The sequence below is a fragment of the Glycine max genome, chromosome 9 (genome assembly GCF_000004515.6).
Source record: "Glycine max cultivar Williams 82 chromosome 9, Glycine_max_v4.0, whole genome shotgun sequence".
Classification (NCBI taxonomy): domain Eukaryota; kingdom Viridiplantae; phylum Streptophyta; class Magnoliopsida; order Fabales; family Fabaceae; genus Glycine; species Glycine max.
Genome location: NC_038245.2, coordinates 34,362,322 through 34,384,375, shown reverse-complemented (window position 1 = coordinate 34,384,375; position 22,054 = coordinate 34,362,322). Strand labels below are relative to the sequence as shown.

The 22,054-nt window shown below is 32.0% G+C and overlaps 1 protein-coding gene and 1 pseudogene across 1 annotated transcript; both read right to left on the bottom strand.

Moving 5' to 3' along the window:
• Nucleotides 1–6,543: 6,543 nt before the first annotated feature.
• On the bottom strand, nucleotides 6,544–7,872 carry LOC100817630 (SRC2-like protein). Its single transcript, NM_001317678.2, has one exon. It carries the CDS (start codon nucleotides 7,817–7,819, stop codon nucleotides 6,974–6,976), a length of 846 nt encoding a protein of 281 aa, NP_001304607.2. The 5' UTR covers nucleotides 7,820–7,872; the 3' UTR covers nucleotides 6,544–6,973.
• Nucleotides 7,873–15,985: 8,113 nt separating this feature from the next.
• Nucleotides 15,986–18,799, bottom strand: LOC106794412 (TMV resistance protein N-like; annotated as a pseudogene).
• Between the last annotated feature and the right edge of the window lie 3,255 nt (nucleotides 18,800–22,054).

Sequence of the window (22,054 nt, the reverse complement as noted above, 5' to 3'; positions counted from 1 at the left end):
ATCTTATTACCACACCCCAATTTGGTAATTTTCTTAATTATTAAATGAAAACGTTAAATATTAAGTGTTATTTTTATATTTTAAATTATTAAATATGTTTACTTTTGTTTTCAATAGTTTTTTTATAAAATATGAAATTATTAAAAAATATATTATATATAACTGTAATTGAAAATACGTACCAACCGTTTGACTAACTCTTCATTGATACGTTACTTTCTGTTTCTACATCCACCAACTAGATTGGTGACGAGTTGATGGACAATAATATTCGGTACAACCTACAAAGTGATTATTATATTTTTTTAAGTGAATTTACGAAATGACAGTATGGTAAACAAACATATAACTTGCTATAAGCAAAATCTTTAATATAATTTTTTTTCATTATGTTTGGTAGATGATTATATTTTAATATATTAAGTTTTATTAAGATTTTTTTATATTTTTGAAATGTATTGTTTTAATTTTTTAATTTTTTTTGTTAGAGACATTAGGGGATATTTGTTTCATAAACTATTTATTTATTTCCAAGGAATATTTATTCTTGTGTTTGTTATAAGGTAATAAAATAATTATTACAAAATATATCACACATTTTTTGAAATACTCAAAAATAACATTCTCATATCATACTCTTTTGAAAAAAATATTCTAAAGATTAGAGAAGTAGTTTGTAAAACAAATGTTTCTTTAGTGTTTTATTCACTTCTAAATCTTAAAATACTTAATTTAATATAGTCATATCTCAAAATCACTATTATTTTTATTTTATTACTAAAAAGTCATCATTTCCCCCAACCCCTTCTAGATTTCAAAGGGTAAAAAATACATCACACAAATTGAACAATGTCAACACATAATCTTGTTGGAATTATCGAAAATTCTTATATTCCTCACTGAAAAATCCAAACGTTTCATACAACTATGTTATTGGAAACAGAAGTATGGAAGATAATAACAAGAGTTGTTTTCAACGAAAAGAGAAAAGCAAGACCTTCAATGTTGTGCTTGGTTGGGTTGGACAAATAGAAGCTTTTCCATCCGACATCTACATCTTCCTCACCCACAACAGAACTCAACAAGTCAAGGTCGTTGAGCTCAATCTCTGGCCTTTTTTGGTCAATAATCACTTGTGATTCCAAGGAAGGTTTTCCATGAGATACTTCATTACACACACAAAGACCTAGATTTGCAATGCACTTCACGAACCCAGATCTACTTTGCACTTCACCACACACAAACCCATATCTGATTCGCCAAAAAGATAAAAATACAACACACATGTCATTTTTGGAGAGGAGAGATTGTGTTGCAGTAATAGGATCTGGACATGGGATTCGAGTTCAATGGAGAGGATGTTGTGGCGGAGGACATCGTGTGAGGTGACTATGGTAGCAAAGATGAGCAGTGTAAATAGGGGCCAAAGTGTGAGTTTTATTGGAAGATGATTTTGACAGACCTAGCCCGTCAAACCTTATCCACAATTGGGTGTCACCAATATTTTTCTTTGCTTTCGTCAACGCGCTAGCAGCAACCAAGAGACAATTATTGTCGTTAGGTGAGACAAAAATTTCAGCTGCATAGAGAGGTTGCGATGGAGATGGAAGCAAGGGTAGTGTGACAGTTTTCTTGGGTCGGTGGTGGGAGGCAAAGTGACAGAAGGAAAAGGAGCCCTTACCCATTGTGATTGAGAATAATTGGTGAATGAATTATTATCAATATAAAATAATTAAATTGAATAATAATAATAATAATAATAATAATAATAATAATAATAATAAATTATCATTAAGTGAAGGTTGTTGTTATTTGTAGTTTTAGATTCATCTTTTCTTCATTTATTTAGTGTTTTTAATTTTTTAAATAAAAAGATAATGATGATTTTTAGTTGCTATTATGCTAAATTAATTATTTTAAAATTTAAAATATTGACGGACACTATTGTTTCTAGCAGAAAATTAAATAAAAAGACCAAAATATTACATTTTGATAACATAAAAGACTTAAAAAAACTTTTAAAATTTAATAAACATAATCAATTAAAAGTTACATTAAACCTAAGGAAAAAGATAAGCGTATATTTGGGGGGTTTTATCCCATCCGTTCAAAAAAAACATAGAAATAATTAATAATAATAATAATAATAATAAACCAAAGATTTTAACTTTGAATCTATCTCTTCTATGCAGGACCGTGTCTAGTAATGTTGACGCCTTAAGCGAATTGTACTATTAAGTTTTATTTTAATATAATTTATTAATCTTTGTTTTATTTTTTACTTTAATTTTATTAATTAAAGTTTAATAATTAAGTGATTTCAACCTCTCACTTTATAGTAAATAATTTAATTACTGTAATTACTGTCTTGAAACATAGTTTATCTCAGCTTGAATCTAAAATAATTTAATTATAAACTTATTTTGACATTGAGATTAATTATAAGTATTATTTTAAAAATAAATTTGCAAAGACATCACAATATCACTAATAGATCCCAACTATGTTGGTCTATGAGATTAAGAAATAGTATGTTTATCACATAATAATTTATTTGTTTTAAAATATATATTAAATTTTGTAATAGTAAATATTTTTTATTTTAAAAAAATATACGGATTAAATATTTTTTATGATTTATATCAAAATTAATTGTAACAACATTTATTATGTATAACAACATTATTTATTTTGTAATGTAATTGGCTCATTAGCTCAGTTGGTTAGAGTGCTATACTAATAACCTGAAAGTCACATGTTTGAATTTTGCTTGAGCCATTATTTTTGAATTAATTCGTAACCAATATTTTAAAAAAAAAACATAAGACACTTACTTAAGATCTTACAGAAAAAGCGTGAAGGGCGAAATTGGAAAAAAAGGGAAAATGCTGGGTGCACCAGCAATACTGCTGGGTGCACCTAGCAACACCCTTTGTTTATTAATATGCATTAGAAAATTTAGTTGTTGCTTTCCTGCATCATTTTAAAACATTCACCTTTTTTCTATTCGCACACCTAAGTGAGTGTAGATAATGGACCTCCTTGTTTGAGGCTGTGATCGTTTTATTTATTGTTGGAGTTTCTTTTGGGTTGTAGACTTTTAGTTTTAGGGATAGGATCTTGTGACCTCGCATTTTATGGCCCAATTCGGTTGTCCCATCCTTGCATATTTCACATCGCTCTTGGTAGGCTGTTACTTCCAGCAGCACCACATAAATATCACCTTATACCCCATTTTAATTCTAAATTTACCCTTTGTTTTTTTTTATCTGCTAATATTACCAAATCATCGAATCCGGAATGTATAAAAAAGGGTGTGAACTTACAAATTTCCAAAAAAATCCAGCATAAGTGATGTAATTTTAGTAACACATTTATATTTTTGTTCTCCCTCCAATTTTCAAATCCTTGTTCTCTAGTTTGATGAATCCAACACATCTTGAAAAAAAGTATTTTTCAAGTTTACATTAATAATAACATCGATCTTTCGCTTATATGAGTATGATTTCAATCTTTGTTTCTTTTTATACATTTCTTCATTTTTCTTTTATTTTTGAAAGTTCTTTGATCCTAGTGTTTTCATCTTTCAAACCCTAGCTAGCTAGCCTCATGAGATGTTTTGCTATACACCTTGTCTTTTTGCTCCTTAATGGGGGTAATAGTCTCTTTGTATCTAATTATGACTTTGTTTTCAAATCTTCCTATCTATCTTTGTTTACAACCCCAACATTGTTATCTATCTCAAATGCTCCAGCCTCCAAACGTTGTCGTTGCTCATGGAATCGTTTCCATAGTCTACAACAAAGCGATCATGAACTTTCTCTCTTCTAGTTACATAGTTCAACATTGGTCAATTACGATAAAGTTGAATGCTTCTTTTTGCTTTTATTTAATCTAATAGGAATTCAATCCCTTCCAACATAGTTATCCTTTCCCTTTTTTTTTCCTCCACATTTCTTTTATTATAAACCTACCACTCAAGTTATATTCATACATCTTTGATAAAGCTATTACCTCTTCATTACACATTCCAACACCTATTTCCCTGTTGCATCTATCCATAAATCACTGGAAAATTTGTTACATTCTTTAATCCCAAAAGTTTAACCGTCATTTATAGAAAAATGGCCACATTGAAAAATATGAGTTTAGATTTACCGAATTTAACTCTATATTAAAATTTGACATATTTTAATTTTACAAAAATAAAAAACATATTAAATTTTTTATAAAAATAAAATTCAAACATTTTTAATTTTATGAGAATATAAAACATATTTTAACCCCGACAAACAAGCTATCAATAAAAACTAGTTGTTACAATTTTTTAATTTGTTACCGATGATCAGTAGTAGTTGTCACTAATTACCAATGACTAAGTGTAAAAAAAAGACTAAATCATTAATAAATACAATAATTTATTAATCATGTGTGGACCAACATATCAATTTGACCGTTAGTTATCCCCTAAGATGCTTATTTTTTAACAAAAATCTACTCATCAATTTTTCATTACTTTTTTTTAGATAATCAATTTGTCATTATTAAATGAAAGTCAACAGAATTAATAAAAATATTTTTTTATTTGTAGAAATTAAAGACATAAAAATAAATTAAAAGTTTATAAATAATTCGTATATCATGTTTAACTAAATGAACTAATCTATTGTTAATTAAAAATACTTATGTTTGTACTATTGATTAATAATAAAACTAAATATAGAATTACTTCATTAAAAAAATTAAAGGTTTTGATATAAATTTACCTAACTTACTAATAGAAATTTACCTAACTTACCTATACACATAATTAAAAAAATCAGCTTTATCACTTCACTAATAAGTAATTACACGAGCTTGCTTGAAATTTCATAAAATCTAAATTAGCCTTGTCCAACAATCAAAATTAAATTGGTATAATGGATCCCTCCAAGAGAAGACTCCTCGAAAAGATCTCAATATGCATGTTAAAGTCACAAACAAAGAGCACATGGAGAGAACCCAATCCTATTCTTTACACTTTACAAAGCATATGATAGTACGACTGCATTATGTTAGTTCTAATTATTAGTTTCGTTTTAAGATCACAACTCACTTTTTTTTTTGTGTTCCCACGGTATAATACCAAACTGAGTTAATTATGTTTTAGGTCGTTCTAAAATTATTACTGTTTAAATTTGGTTACTTTTAAAAATTATATTATTTTGCTCCTAATTTTGAACTGTATTTTTTATGCACTATCTAAATTATTTTTATCCTTGTATAAAATACTACTAAAAGCATTTTAAGGATAAAAGTGATACATTTCAAATTTAGAGGATGAAAAAAAAATTTAAAATTAGGATCAAAATTATACAATTTTTTATAGAGGGCCAATTCGAATATTAGTAAATTTAGAGTAACCCAAAACATAGTTTACACTGTCAAATTTAAAGCAATAGCGAGTTCAAGAACTGAATTAGTTAGAGTAATTTATTTTGAAAAATAAAAAAAAATTATATATAAACATAATGTTACAATCATAAATTTTAATATATTTATGTATGTGTAAAAAAGATAAAATTTAATTTTAAATCAAATACTTAAATAAAATTAACATTTAAAGAGAATGGAAACATGTGACAATGAGTTCAAATATATAAAAATTGGAAAAAACACAAAACTCAAAAATATTTATTATAATATTATTAAAGTGTGACTTAAATAATTATTATACTCATTTAATAATTTGGTGTATTATTTATATCAAATTTTACATTCAACATTAATAAGTAGATAATTAAATGATGCATATTTTAGTAAATTTTATAAAATTTATGTTGATTTTAATCTATATGAATAAGGTAACATATAATTTTAGATTAATACGAAATTTTATATATATAATTTATGTGAAATTTTTTTAATCTAATAATAAATTTTAAAAAAATATTATTTAATTAAAAATTATATTTATAAATAATAATAGAAAAACACACTTTGTTTCAGTTCAGTAAGTAGTATACTCGAGAGGGGAGACTTTGGTCAAAGTCAACAAATTTGCCACTTGCTGACACAGTCACACACTCCTCCATTTTGTCGCGGTCCTAACTGGTTCAAGCATAACTGTGAAAATTAAATAGCTAATATTTAATCACACTTTAATAGAATAGACTTTATTAAATGCTTGCAAAGAGAAGTTTCAACGAAGCACGAAACTTTGCTTACGATGCATTATCCCATTAGTCCCCACGAAATTCATACCCTGCAATGTAACGTCCAAACAATCCTTTACGTTAAATTAATTTTTTTATTCTAATTTATTATATAGGTTTAATTTGTTGTCCTAATTTTTTCTAATTCAATTTATTTCTCTAATTTATTAAATTAATTCACTTTGATTCAGAAAATATGATAATTTAATGTTGTTATTAAGTGATTTTAAATTATCATAGTGATATCTTAGTATTATGGATCAAATTTTAATACTAAGATAAAATTGAATTATTTTTAAAAATTAGAGAATCAAATTAAATTAAAAAATAAATCAGAGACAAAAAATTAATTTAATCAATTCCTTCATTTTTATTCTTTTCGACGCGACCAACCAACAGCATATTCCCAGAACAATACCCCGGCACAAACGATGAAAAAGCTCTTGCAACCTGTTTCTTAGAAACCGAAGTTTTATCCAGATTTCAATTTCATCAAATGGTGTCCAATAATTTCAAGAATTACCCAATTCATTCGACATTTTTCTCATCAATAACTTAATTGTTGTTGATAATGATGTGTTGTTTCATTTCGCGGTCCCACAAAGACAACGAAGATAAGCATCGATAAGATCATTAACGATATCATTAAGAAAACACTAAAAGATATAACTCGAACGCCAAAGAAACTGAAAAAAAGAAAAATCAATTAAAAAACTTAAAATATTATTATTCCTTGTTTTTTTTTTCCTCCTCCTCCTCCTGAAACATCACACCACTCTCTAGAAGTCATCACCATCGTAACCAAGATCATCCTCCACTCTTTCCGCCACGTCATCTTCAATCTTGTCCTCAACATACTCAGCACCCTCCACGAGTGCGATTCCACCTAGAGCCCCAGCAACCGCACCCACAGCCAATCCCGTCCCCATCCCACCAAACTTACTCTTCTTCTTCTCCTCTTGTGGCGCGTACCCGTAACCGCTCCCCTGCCCATACGACGCCGTTTGCGGCAGCGCATTATAGCCGTAGCCACTCTGAGGCGGCGCATTATAAGGCTGCGGTGGCGCATTATAAGGATACCCACTTGGTGGAGCGGAATAATACGCCTGTTGTGGTGGGGCCCCATATGGAGGATACCCACCATACCCCTGCGGCGCAGGGGAATAATCCCTCACGCCGTAAGGAGGCGCGTTGTACCCACCCTGCGCACGGTAGCTGGGCTCCCTGATTGTCACGCTAACCTCAACCTTCCCGTGCGGCCTCCCCGAGGGACGCTTCAGCGAGAGCGTGCGGCTCACGCGCTCGCCGATTCCAACGTCGTCGAGAATGTCCACCAGCTTGAGCCGAGCCGAGCCGATAAGCGGCTTGGTGTCCTCCTCCGAGCCGGCGTGGACCACGTCGATGTACAACGTTTGATCCTCGAGAGGCTTTGGTGGCAACGGAATTGTGAGCGTTTGGTCCCAATTCGCGTCAGTGTCGCCGCTTTCGTCCACGCGCGTCGAGAGCTTGTTGCTTGGGTCGACCCAAACGACGACGTATGGGCGGTTCGGGCCATGGCGCCAGTTCACGTTCTTGAGAGCGCGTGCCGATGAGAGCTTCAGTTCCACCTCGTAGCGAGAACCCATTGTTAACGTTGCTGTTCTGTTCGCGATTTCGTTGACTCGTTGTTAGTTTTTTCGGTTCTGAAGTCTGAGTGTTCACGCTTTTATAGGTGGAGTTTGTTTCGCTACCCTTGGTTTTGAGGGATAATTACGGGTTTGCCATCAATGGTGAATTTGACACGTGGAAAGGTTCCTTGCTTCGGGCATGGTGAGTGGGGAACGTGCTGCTGAGAAACCGTATCTTGGATAGGGAAAGAACAAAAAATTGTAGCTTAAGGATTAAGTTTGTAAAATATAAATATTTAATATATAATAATGGATTAATTAATGACTTTGAATTTTACTGTTTTGTGTAAAGTTAAAAAATTCATTTCAGTTGTCACTCCGTGTTTTCTGAAGAGAATCGTTTAGATCTCAAATTTCAGTTTGTACTCCGCGTAGAGGTCGCGTGGTAGGTGGGGCAAGTTTTTTATTTAGTCTTTTTTATTTATTTATGAAAATGATATTCATTATCGTGAGTGCATATTTCTAGTGAAAAAAGAGAAATAAAAGTTGTCTAGGTAATGTAATGTGAGAGAAAGATAGAAAAAATGATAAAAAATATAAATATTGTATAAGTGTTGGGATGATGGTCCTATAGTTAAGCCAACAAAAAGCCTCATAGTTTCATTCGGTTTCCTAATAGTATAACTACAGGCAAGAAAATAAAAAAAAGTAAATAATCAAATTCATCTTTTAAAAAATGATACAGTGATAAAGTGAATCTTTTAAAAAAAATGATAAAATGATTTTTGATGAAAAATGTAAATTTAATTTTTTAGTGTAAAAAAATATGATAAATTAATTTTATGATTAAACATGTGAGATCATTTTATCATTAAGTTGTAATATTTAAGGACTAATTTGATAATAAATTATATTTTTCAAAATTAGTTTAATATTAATTTACAAAGTTTAGGGACTAATTTTTTATTGTATTATTTATCGAATTAATATATCACACTTTTTACATATTTATGAATTAAATTTGAATTTTTTATTTTTCCAGAATTAATTATTTGCCCCTCTACATTGAGGGATGAATTTACTAATTTATCCAAATAAAGAGTTCAATTCAGGAGAGTTGATGACTTTAATTATAACATGCAAAATTTCTTAAGAACAAGGATAAAGAGAAACCATTATGTTCAAGCTTTTTTTATTGTTTCCTCCTCATATGAAATGTTAAATTAGTTATTTAGTCCCTAAATTTTTAATTTGATTCAATTTGGTCCTTAAATCTAAATTACAAAAAAAATCATATTTTGTGATAATTCAAAATTGTTATTAAATGATTTTAAACTGCTACAAAATGCATATTTTTTAAAAAAATGAACTTATTTTGAAAATTAGAGGACCAAATTGAATTGCTTTTAAAAATTAGAGGACTAAATAAAAAAAAAATAGAAAACCAAACCTAAATAATAAATTAAAGGAAACAAAAACTAATTTAATCTTAAAAGAAACTAAGAAGCTTATTAAATGAATAAAAGCCATATTTAAAGCATTGATGCATACATTGAGTTTGAAATACTCTGCATAGCAACAAATTGACCAAATACTTATTTGAGTTCCTAGATTATCAAACTAACAAATTTAAGGACCTTTGATGCAATAGGAACAATGATTTAGTTCAGACATCAAAATGTTCGCCTTTTGTTGATACTGAGCTACAGACTAAACCCAATTTATCTTTTGGTTAGTAAATATTCATTTTGAATACATCTTTTACAGAAAATAAAACAACGAAAGAAACATACTACCAACATCATCTCTTTCTTCCCAACATAAATAAAAGGAAATTCACATTCAATTCTATTTGTCCAACAATGACATCTCTTAAATGTCAACCTTTCCTATTGGAGACAAAAACCTTTATACTATTAGCTGCAAGAGTTACTTTTATTACTAGTACAAGAGAGTACAATTCCAAGTTACTAATCAAGGGGGAAAACATACAAAACCATCAAGAACTATTAAAAAATTTACAACCAAGTAAGAAGCAATTTTTTTGTAAAGTAAAAAGCCTTTTCAAGGATAATTTGAGAGTTTAGTCTATGACAAAGAACTCCTAACTAGTAAAAACAGAGCAATGTTCATCTTCCTGAGATTCTTCTATTGACAAGAGGCTCGTCTTTAGATGCTTGCCACACCAAACACCGAACTAATAATGAGATTGTGTTATGAGAAAAGACATTCCCAGAAGACATAAGAGTGAGAGTTTGTCATAGGTAACTAAATAGGTCGAAATCCATATAGCTCAAAGTCACTTGTATAATGCTTCTATTTAGCATGCACTGGGTCATATCCAAACATTTGAAGTTCTCCCAAAAACTCAAGCTTGCAGTTAAGGTGGAAGAAAGGAAGCAGACAAGTAATAGAGTTCCAAAATAGCATATAAGTAATACAAATATATCTTTGCTATTCATATGATTTTCCCTTTATTTTTATGTGGATTAATCGCTATCCATTTGGATTGCATAAGAGTATTAGTACAACCAGAGGCTATCCATGTTGCTTTCTTTGAGATATAGACACAAGAAGAAAACAATGATTTAAAATGCAAAACCCATTGTAACATGCGAGGAAGAGAGAGAGAAATTGGCGCCAAAGTTTGTTAGGGAGAATGGACACATGTCAATGGATGCGGAAATTAAGGGAGACCGGCAAAGCATGCGAATTAAGAGGCCGAATGTGCTATATAAGGATTTTGTTAAGAAGTGAGGGACGACATATAGAATGGAAACCTTCTCTTTAATATCTCTGCTTTTCCTCTGATTTCCCTTACTGCGTCTCTATCTTTCTAATTCTAATTCTTTTCTTAGTTACAGCGTGACGTTAAAGTCATTTCGTTTCTGTTGTTGTATTGTAGTGTACTTCAACTTCTTACTAATACAAAAAGCCTATTATCTCTTCACTACCGTAGCCTTGGTGATTTCATTGTCATCAATGGCTGAGCACAACGACCGCACACGGTTACAACATCTCCAGTCTTAAGTTTCAACTATTCAAACATTGATGGAGGATCAACGTACTCGTGATAAAAAATTACAAGACTGTTTCGATGAACTTCAAGCTTCAAACCAAGCTCGTATGGATCTCATGCAATGATCTATCGATCTGTTGATTCGAAGTCAGTCTCATACCATTGGTGGTTCAAACTCAAATGGTGGTACTCCAGGTTCATCTAACGACATTCCTGTTACTTCAATCGCGACAGTTTCTGCAGTTCGACACATTTCTTTGGGTTTTCCTCACTTTGATGGCAATACCCCAGTCTTGGAGTGGATCTTCAAAGCAGAGAAGTTCTTCAATTATCATAACACTCCAAATCTGGATCGAGTTGATATTGCTTCGATTCATTTCGAGAAGGATGTGATTCCCTGGTTTCAGATGTTGCAACGGATGCAAGTTGTGAGCACCTGGGCTGAGTTAACACGTGCTTTGGAATCACAATTTGGTGCTTCACTGTTCGATTGTCCCATGGCAGAATTATTCAAACTTCAACAATCTGGTACAATTGCTGATTATTATTTGAAGTTTATGGCATTAGCTAATAGATCTGAAGGTTTGACTCCTGAGGCTTTGTGTAACTATTTTATTAGTGGATTGAACAAAGACATTCGTAGAGATGTTGTTGCTCAAGCTCCTAATGTTTTGTAGTGCTGTTTCTTTAGCTAAATTGTATGAGAAGTATGTTACAGTGCTTGTTACTCGTTCTACACAATTTTCACCTAGATATTCCACCTTGTCTTCTTCAAATAATCATAATGATGTACAAAAAAATCAACCTAGAAACAATTTACCTCCCTTACTTCCCACACCCAATGTGCTTCTTGTTCGAAATACTTCTGTTAAGAAAATTAGTCTTGCTGAAATGCAATTGTGAAGAGAGAAAGGCCTTTGTTATTTTTGTGATGAGAAATTCTCATTCACTCATAAGTGTCCTAATAGACAACTTTTATTGCTGCAAACTGAGAGTGATGATGTTGAGCTTGAATTTCATGATAGTAAAGACATAATTGATAATGTGGCTGATAATTCAGAGGTGATTCTTGAAGATCATCACTTATCACTAAATGTATTGAAGGGTGGTAGGGGTGTAGGCACAATCAGGTTTACGGCCTATATTGATAAGCTTCCAGTTAAGGTTTTGGTGGATGGAGGTAGTTCGGACAATTTTTTACAGCCGAGAGTTGCTAAATTCCTCAAGTTACTTGTGGAACCAACACCTTCTTTTAAGGTCATGGTGGGGAATGGAAATTACATGGTTGCCGAAGGCGTGGTCAACAAGTTGACTATCAAGGCCCAAAATGCCAAGTTCCAATTACCTGTGTTTTTATTACCCATATCAGGAGTTGATCTCATCTTGGGATCTAGTTGGTTGAAAACTATTGGTCCTCATATTGCAGACTATGATAAGTTGCAATTGAAGTTTATGTATGATGGTAAGTTCACCACTTTACAAGGAGAAACTGACATGATTCCTGCCTAGGCTTACTTACATCACATTAGGAGAATGTTGAATACAAATGTTATTGCTGAGATATTTACCATGCAGTTAATTAAGCCTAATTCAGTGCAATTTCCCTTAGTGGAATTGCCCAATGATATGGAACCTAAATTGACATTGCTTCTCCATTCTTATAGTTTTGTGTTTGGAACTCCTACTTCATTACCTCCAAGGTCTCATGATCACTATATTCCATTGTTTGAAGGCTCTCAACCTGTTAAGGTCAAACCTTGCAGGTATCCTCACAGTCAAAAGGAGGAAATTGAAAAGTTAGTGAATGGTATGCTGGAAGAAAGTATTATCCAACCAAGTAAAAGCTCATTCTCATCTCCAATAATCTTGGTCAAGAAGAAAGATGGATCATGGAGAGTATGCACAGATTATAAAGCACTAAATGCCATCACTATCAAAGACACATTTCCAATTCCAACTGTTGATGAATTATATGGAGCAATTTTTTTTTTCTAAGCTAGATTTGAGATCTGGCTATCACCAAATTCTTCTTAATCCTGAAGATAGATACAAGACTGCTTTTAGAACACACCATAGGCACTTTGAGTGGTTGGTTATGCCTTTTGGCTTGACCAATGCATCGACAACTTTTCAAAGTTTGATGAATGACATTTTCAAAGGAGCATTGAGGAGATTTGCTTTGTTTTTTTTTTTATGATATCCTTATATTCAGTTCTAACTGGAAGGATCATTTGTCTCATTTGGAAGTGGTGTTAAATACCTTGAAGCAACACCAGTTATTTGCTAGATCCTCTAAATGTGCATTTGGAGTTAGAGAAATTTATTATTTGGGTCACACTCTTTCAAGAGCTGGTGTAGCTATGGAAACAACAAATATATCACACTTTTTGCATTGTATTATTTATCGAACTAATATATCACACTTTTTGCATATATATGAATTAAATTTGAATTTTTTATTTTTCAGGAATTAATTATCAGCCCCTCTACATTGAGGGATGGATTTAATAATTTATCTAAATAAAAAGTTCAATTCAAGAAAATTGATGACTTTAATTATAACAAATGCAAAATTTCTTAAGAACAAGCATAAAGAGAAACCATTATGTTCAAGCTTTTTTTATTGTTTCCTCCTCATATGAAATGTTAAATTAGTTATTTAGTCCCTAAATTTTTTAATTTGATTCAATTTGGTCCTTAAATCTAAATTACAAAAAAAATCATATTTTGTGATGATTCAAAATTGTTACTAAATGATTTTAAACTGCTACAAAATGCATATTTTTTAAAAAAATAAACTTATTTTGAAAATTAGAGGACCAAATTGAATTGCTTTTAAAAATTAGAGGACTAAATAAAAAAAATAGAAAATCAAACCTAAATAATAAATTAAAGGAAACAAAAACTAATTTAATCTAGAAAGAAACTAAGAAGCTTATTAAATGAATAAAAGCCATATTTAAAGCATTGATGCATACATTGAGTTTGAAATACTCTGCATAGCAACAAATTGACCAAATACTTATTTGAGTTCCTAGATTATCAAACCAACAAATTTAAGGACCTTTGATGCAATAGGAACAATGATTTAGTTCAGACATCAAAATGTTCGCCTTTTGTTGATACTGAGCTACAGACTAAACCCAATTTATCTTCTGGTTAGTAAATATTCATTTTGTATACATCTTTTACAGAAAAAAAACAACGAAAGAAACATAATACCAACATCATCTCTTTCTTCCCAACATAAATAAAAGGAAATTCACATTCAATTCTATTTGTCCAGCAATGACATCTCTTAAATGTCAACCTTTCCTATTGGAGACAAAAACCTTTATACTATTAGCTGCAAGAGTTACTTTTATTGCTAGTACAAGAGAGTACAATTCCAAAGTTACTAATCAAGGGGGAAAACATACAAAACCATCAAGAACTATTAAAAAATTTACAACCAATGAAGAGCAATTTTTTTTGTAAAGTAAAAAGCCTTTTCAAGGATAATTTGAGAGTTTAGTCTATGACAAAGAACTCCTAACTAGTATAAATAGAGCAATGTTCATCTTCCGGAGATTCTTCTATTGTCAAGAGGCTCGTCTTTAGATGCTTGCCACACCAAACACTTAACTAATAATGAGATTGTGTTATGAGAAAAGACATTCCCAGAAGACATAAGAGTGAGAGTTTGTCATAGGTAACTAAATAGGTCGATATCTATATAGCTCAAACATTTGAAGTTCTCCCAAAAACTCAAGCTTGCAGTTAAGGTGGAAGCAAGGAAGCAAACAAGTAATAGAGTTCCAAAATAGCATATAAGTAATACAAATATATCTTTGCTATTCATATGATTTTCCCTTTATTTTTATGTGGATTAACCGCTATCCATTTGGATTGCATAAGAGTATTAATACCAGGCTATCCATGTTACATTTAAGATAGTTACGGTAAAAGTTAATGAACTTATCATGTGATAGGATGAGAGTGTAAAACTACTTTACATTTTAAGTGCATTAACTATTTTCTCAAATATAAATGCATAAAGTAAGGTTCACCATTCACATCACATGCTTGTGAACCTTACTGTCCTTACTTTAGTGACTAGTGTGTGTCTTTAATCAATAATGGCAAATTTGAATCCCTGCTAAGCATTTAATATTTTTTAGTGTGAGAGAAAAACAAAACAGAAGGGAGGGTTATACCGGGAAGAAGAGATGGGGTAGTCTGGGAAAAGTAAACAAAAGGGAAGGAGAGATGTACAAATAGCAATGTCCTTATGCAGTTATGCTGCATTAACAATAGTACAATACTTGTTTTCAAAAATTCTAATCAAACTACTCAAACAACAATCCTTTTTGCTAAACTAATTAAAAACTTAACAAAAAACACACCCGATTAGAAAGAATCATTACAAAACCCTACCCTGCTGTGGTTCACTGAAAGGGGAGTGTATTTACTGGAAAAGAAAAAAATAAAGAGGAACTGTATTAGTAAAGAGGTGTCTTGCTTCTTCGTTTTCTTTTTTTGTTGGTAAATTACATAGATCAACCCAGCTATATTGACCATTAAAAAAAAATAAAGAACAAGGATGGCTTTAATATCACCAGTCTTTAAATCAAATCATAAATGCACAATATCTTGTGCAATACAATCACTGTATTTACTTTACAAAGGAGAATGGTTTGGGTTGAGGGACCCAATTGAAGAATGGAATGCAAGAAAATTGAAATGCAACATGTTCAAATTGTGAAAAATATATTAAAAGCCATATGATTTAGCAAATGGAAACCTTTTAAATTTATTTAATTTCCTCTTCTTTTTTTTTCATCTAAGCACAGAAAAATGAACTGACCAGTGGAGGTTGAAGCCATTGTTGGAGGCATTTCGTTTCAGTGAGGACAAGTTACCAAATGGAGAGATAGGCAAGGAGAAATGAGGAGTGGCTATGACTTGAAGGGTTGAAGATGAGATGAGACTAGCTAGTAATATATTTTTGTAAGAAATTTCAGTAACTACACCAGCTATTATCCAATGGATAAGTAAATATATGTCTATTTCCTTTTTGATGGGAGTCATGACCAACTCCAACTCCAACACCATTTTCATTTCACACAACCAACTCATGAATTCTGGCAGTTCCAATCATTTCTATATGCGGCAGTTATAATTGATATTCTTAGAATAGGAAGGTTGAAAAGGGTAAACAATGTGAGAAGTCACATGATGGACCACATTAAAGTCACTCATAATTTTGTCCAATTATATATACTTTTTTTTTCTCTCCTTACTCTCACAGCACTCTAGTTATTACAAAGTGACTAAATGGCAAATTAAAAATTTTGTTCTTTCCACAATGGTTGGCTTTGATGATTCTGAGTCATCATCTAATCTTTTCTTTTTATATGGATCAGTGAATTGAATATCCTCCACGCTACTCCTCTATTTGAACACATAGATAACACTTTCAATAAAGACTGGGATCTCCAAATGCTTCTCTTTTTCGTGGAATCTCTGCTCGACTGAGTATGTAATCTCCACATGGTTCCATTCATTTTCTAAAACTTCTTTGTTCAGTTTATCTGCAAAATCTGTCTTTTGCAGATCAAAAAGACAAGTGTGATCCGTGTCTAGCCATAAATACGAATCATTCTCCGGGTCAAGTAAACATTCAATGCCATTGATGATCACAATAGGTCCAACAATTTCAATATGTTTGTAATGAATTGGTCTTGGTCCAATAGCAATACAAAGAGCAATGGCAGGGAACTTGTTACGAAACCAGAAACAATTAGATGGTCCCTGACTGTGGCGATCGAACCACTCAGGAAACATTGCTCCTGACAACCAAAACATGGTGTTTCCAGCCTCATGCAGTTTCTGCTAGTCATAAATAAATAATAAGTTTAGCAGCATCAAGTACACTATCAATTATCAAATTAAATACATAATAAAAATAAAACAAGACAAAACCTGATTCAGTAATGAGCTTCTACAGGAAGAAGTCAAGGATTTACAGTTTCTTGCAGAGAAATGTTCAATGTTTGGCAGAATCCCTCTAATTTCTCGTAGGGACTGGCAGTAGTCTAAATTAAATTAAGCTTCCATAAAAAATGACAACCACTGATGTATTCAGGAAGAACTGTGAAATTATTCCTTGATAGGTCTAAATCTTTTACATTAGCAAACCATGTGAGACCTATTGATAAAATTTCATCAGACAGGTTGCAGCCTGAGAGATAAAGACAATCTACATTTGAAGACACCATTGAGCTTACTCTTTCTTCACCCTCAACCTGTTCTGGAAATAGCCACCCTTTCAATTCCCAAGCAATAATCTTAGCCAGTCTTGGCATCATGACAAAGCTACTTGGTAACCTAAACATTCCGCAACAACGCAACTGTAATATTTGAAGCCGAATGAGATTTTGAAATGAAAATGGCAATTCTTTTATGGCAGAGGCCTCCAACACAAGTTCTGTTATAATTTCCATTTTTCCTAATATTTCTGGGAAGCTCTCAAGACTGTGACACTATGAAAGTTCAAGTCTTTCAAGAGAAGTCAATTTGAGAGGGGAAAAACCCTAAGCTTGCTGCAACCCACTGCATCCAAGAATTTTAGCTTACCTAGGAACCCGATGGACTCATGGATTGTAACTAAATTCTTACAATTTCACCTATTCCACCTAATCCGTGGATCCCTACCATGTGGACACCATCACGAGATCCAACATCCAAAAGCAACTTTACTCTAGTCCAACTGGGTAATCAGCAACATGTAAAGGAGCACGATTAATCTTGCTAGAGACTCGTTCGACCATCCTCTTGATAAACTTGTATTCATATCCATCCCTATTCAATCATAGAAGTCTGTGTAAAGTCAAACTAATTAAACGCCTCATATCCATGTCCTGATTTATAAGTTTTTCAAGGTTAACATGGATTTGTAAGTCTCTAAATTTTAAGATTAAATTATCATTAGACAAGTGAGAAACTAACTAATTAATGGAAAGAAAATAAATTCAGAAAACAATCATTAGTCCTTCAAAGTCGATCTATAGCACTGTCACTACATTAGTCTTCAAAATTTAAACTAAATCCCTAAAAGTAGAAGTCGTCAATCACATTAGTCAGAAATTAAAAAAAAAAACCAAAAAAGTGACTCGAGTAATTATATAAACGAATGTTTAGGGACCAAAATGATAGCGAGTGATTAAGTTTAGGAAATCAAATGATACAAGTGAAAATTGAAATATCGTAGTCTCATAGACATGTAGAACTTTCTTAGCTTTGAGGACTAACGTAACAATAGTGTAAAAGAATGGTGAAGATCGAAGAATAGGGTACCCTTGTTTGAAATGATAGCCAGACAAATTAGCTGCTTCACGCAGAGCCATCTTCCATTTCTTCAGCTTCTCCACGTTAAGCTCGAACCCCTCCCTCCTAATTTTGAACTTGTTTGCATGACGTGAGAAGGATCCACGTCGTAAAATACCGACAAAACCAGCAAACTTTTTCTCACACTGCACTCGAGGAAGCAGTGAGCTCGTTTAAGCAGAAGGAGGAAGACGCGTAGTTCTGAGAGAGGACGACGATGAAAATTATGGATTCTTCAATTGCCTTCTCAAGTGCTGTCGTGATCTCGTCTCCTTTTTGGAGCTCCTCGTCATCGATGAAGGTGTGAATTCCGCTGTCGTGTAGGACTTTGTAGAGATTGCCAGTGAAACCGTAACGAGTATCTTCTCCTCTGAAGCTGAGGAACACGTCATAGGTGAAGGAAGATGAGGATGATGGCACAGCCATGATGAGAACTGAGCACAAAGGTTGTGGATATTCATTCAAGTGTTGTTGGGTTTCAAAGTATCTCTGATCTATAACCAGTGACTGATAGAAGCAGTAGAAGACGAATATGAGTCAAGCATAAAGTAAAAAGTATAGTTCTTTCGTTTTCTTTTTAAAATCTCCATAATTATAAAAATATTATTTCAGTTCTGTCACCTCTATGTTTGATCCTAATAACAACTAACAATTATAGTTAAGGAAAGGACAAAACTTAGATAGATACAGTATTTGCCGTTCACCAATCAAAATTTAAGTTTTACCTGATAATTTGTATAATTCTGTTTTGCAGAGTTTTTTTTTTTTCAAAAGGCACAGAATTTTTTATTAAAAACAGACCTGGTCACACCACAAGTTTAAGATAAATAGAAATTTCAAGTCTGGAAAGAAAAAACAGATAAACAGCAAATTAAGATACACAAAAATTTCAAGTCAAAGATGCCTCAGCTACCATTTCCCTCAGAGAGTAGAAACGGGACCTCCTCATATTACTAAGGTAGAACTCCAGTTCTAATTAGACAATAATATAAGAACAAATTGCATTAATACTTTCTGGGGTTTTTTTAAATTACACACAACACTCTTCCTTGTGTTTACCGTTACACCCCTTATATTGGGGATGCCAGTGTATTATATAAAAAGTATTAGTATATTGTTTTCCAACATCAATGAATTTAGTACATGTAATATACAAAGAAGTGTCAGTATTATAATGTTTTGAAGTATTAACACTAAGTTTGGTTGAATAAAAATAAAAGTGAGATAATAAGAGAAAAAGAAATAGAATAACAATAAAGTTGAATGTTGGATTGTTTGGTTTAAGAAAAATAGAGTAAAAATAAAATAGTAAAATTTATAAAATACTATTATCATTATGCATATATAACTAAATGGATTGTTTAGTTTAAGAATTGAGTTTAAATTGCAGTAAAAATATTGAGTCTCATTTTCTATGTATAAGAATTAAGTGAAAAAAATGAATTAAATTATAGGTAGAAGTTGTTGTTTTTTCCAAGGTTGGTTGATTAGTCATCCTGTCTTGAAGCGGGCGTAAAAGATCAACCCTTTTTAAATTAAATTTTCAATGTCATTTGTATGAATTAACATACATATATTAACATAAATAAGGGATTAATAAAAAATGAATGGATGGGTCAGATATAACTTATTTTTCCCATGGAACAACTGCTTCTCTAAAATCATAACTTATTTGAAATAATTTTTAAGTTTAGAGGAGTGCTTGTAGGAGGACAAATAGTGATAAATGTTTCTTGACAACTTAAGACTTATGAAAAAATTTATCCTATATGTGAGTTAGAATAGGTAACCATGGGGTTCACCATAATATTTTGGGAGACATTACCGTTAGTTTGATACATTGTGAGGATCTTTGGAGTTGAATCCGAGATAAAAGAGATGGGTAAAATTCTCAAGAATCTTGTTGTGAGTTTAGTTTTAAACGTTAGAACTAGCTTAGTAGTTAGAGCTTGAATAGGAAACCGATGATATGACTAGTGTCCTAGTTATAGAGTTAGATATTGTAAACAACAATCGAAACCTCAAGTTCAAGTGCAAAGTTATAGGGTGACATGAGTATATATGTGTGAAGATTACCTTAAGGTGAACAAACTTACAGAAGTAGGGAGTAATTTGTATTGCTTATCTAATTAGCACCCAGTTAGTATCAGGTAGGCAACCTTAGAGTTGAATCGTTACAATTCTTGGACCTAAGTGAGAGTTATGAGTCAAGTATACCTAAGTAAGGAAGATCGTGCTCAGGGAAGAGGGATAGATTTGAGGGTAGTTAAAAGAGTCGAAACTCATTATTTTTCTTGAAACGTCTGATGTTCGAAAAAGAGTCAACCATGTGATCAGTCGTGTCTTCTTGTGTTTGTTTGTTCATTTCAAATTGTCATTAGCGTCTCCTATGATATTATTATACTCCAAATAATATGTCATTCACATTCTATTATCGTTGAGATGTTACTCTTGCGACACAACTTAACTCATGAAAAACTATCATTGAGGGAACGGGGATTACCAGATTTATCGTCAAGTATAGAAAACTCTTATGATCGAAGTCACATATAAGTGTTTCAACAAAGCACATAACTTGATATTGAAAACTATATGTGTAATATCTTTTTCTCGATCTTTCGGCAAAGTTTCGGGGACGAAACTTCTTTTAAGAGGGGTGAAATTGTAACATCCCAATTTTTGTAATCTAGATTAAAAAAGATTGTTATTTATAAATAAATAAAGTTTTAGAAAAATGATGAGATTTTATAAATAAATAAATAAGGAGATATAATTATTAATTAAAATAATGATTTGAGAGAAAATAAAAAGGGTATTTCATTTATTTGTTTGATAGAAAATAAAATAGAGTTTGTTTTTATAAAATAAATAAATAAATAAATATAGAGCAAATAATAAGCTGAGTACTCTAGGGATAAATAGTTATGTTAAGTCAGGTGCCTCTTTTTGCCTCATTTTCGTTTTTCCCCTTCTCCTCTCAAAACCCTTTCTTTTTCCCGCTGCCCACCAAACTTGTCTTAGAAAAACAACGATCTCAGGCTCATTCACCGTTGGATCGTCGTGAAATTTGAGCACCACGTTCGCAACCCAATTCCGAGAATTCTCACCGTTGGGAATTTCGATATTATGTCTGAGCTGAGAGGAAAACCCTTCGCATTGTAGCCTTTTATTTTCCCGTAGAAACCCAAAACTGTCTCGGTAAAACTACGATCCCGATTTCGTTAACCGTTGGATTTTCATGAAATTTGGATATGTTATTCGAAATTCAATTGTGCACATTTTCACCGTTGGGATTTTTGAAATAATATTCTTGGAGGGAGAAAAAAGAATCACATGAAGACAGTACAAGTGGAGGTTTCAATCTCTTCTCTTTCTCTCTGACGTTTGAGAATTCTATCGGAGCAGTCGGAGGAATAACTGAAGGAATCTCAGGGACCTCTAGAGATGTTACTATCGCCAGCTGAAGACACATGAGTCCACTCAGAGGTAAGGAATGAGTTTATCGCAATTGGGGGTTAGTGTGAACATGTGTAGGGATCCTTAGAGAACTAAATTTGGGTTTATTTTGGGATGTTTATTGAATTATAATTTTTCTTTATGATTATGAATATAATATTATTGTGTTCTATGTACCAATTGATGTCCTCATGAGAATTGATTGATAAACTTGAGTGCTCTTGATGTCTTTGTGTTAATCCATGATTTTGATTAATTGATTTGGATACAATTGTGAAGAACTATTTCAGAGGTTTTACATTCCATGTTGTGATAAAATCTTTTGTATAAATTGTTATGTTGAGGTTATGAAATGATGATTCAAACTGTGAGTATGTGATAAATTGAACATGTGACGGATGATGAAATAC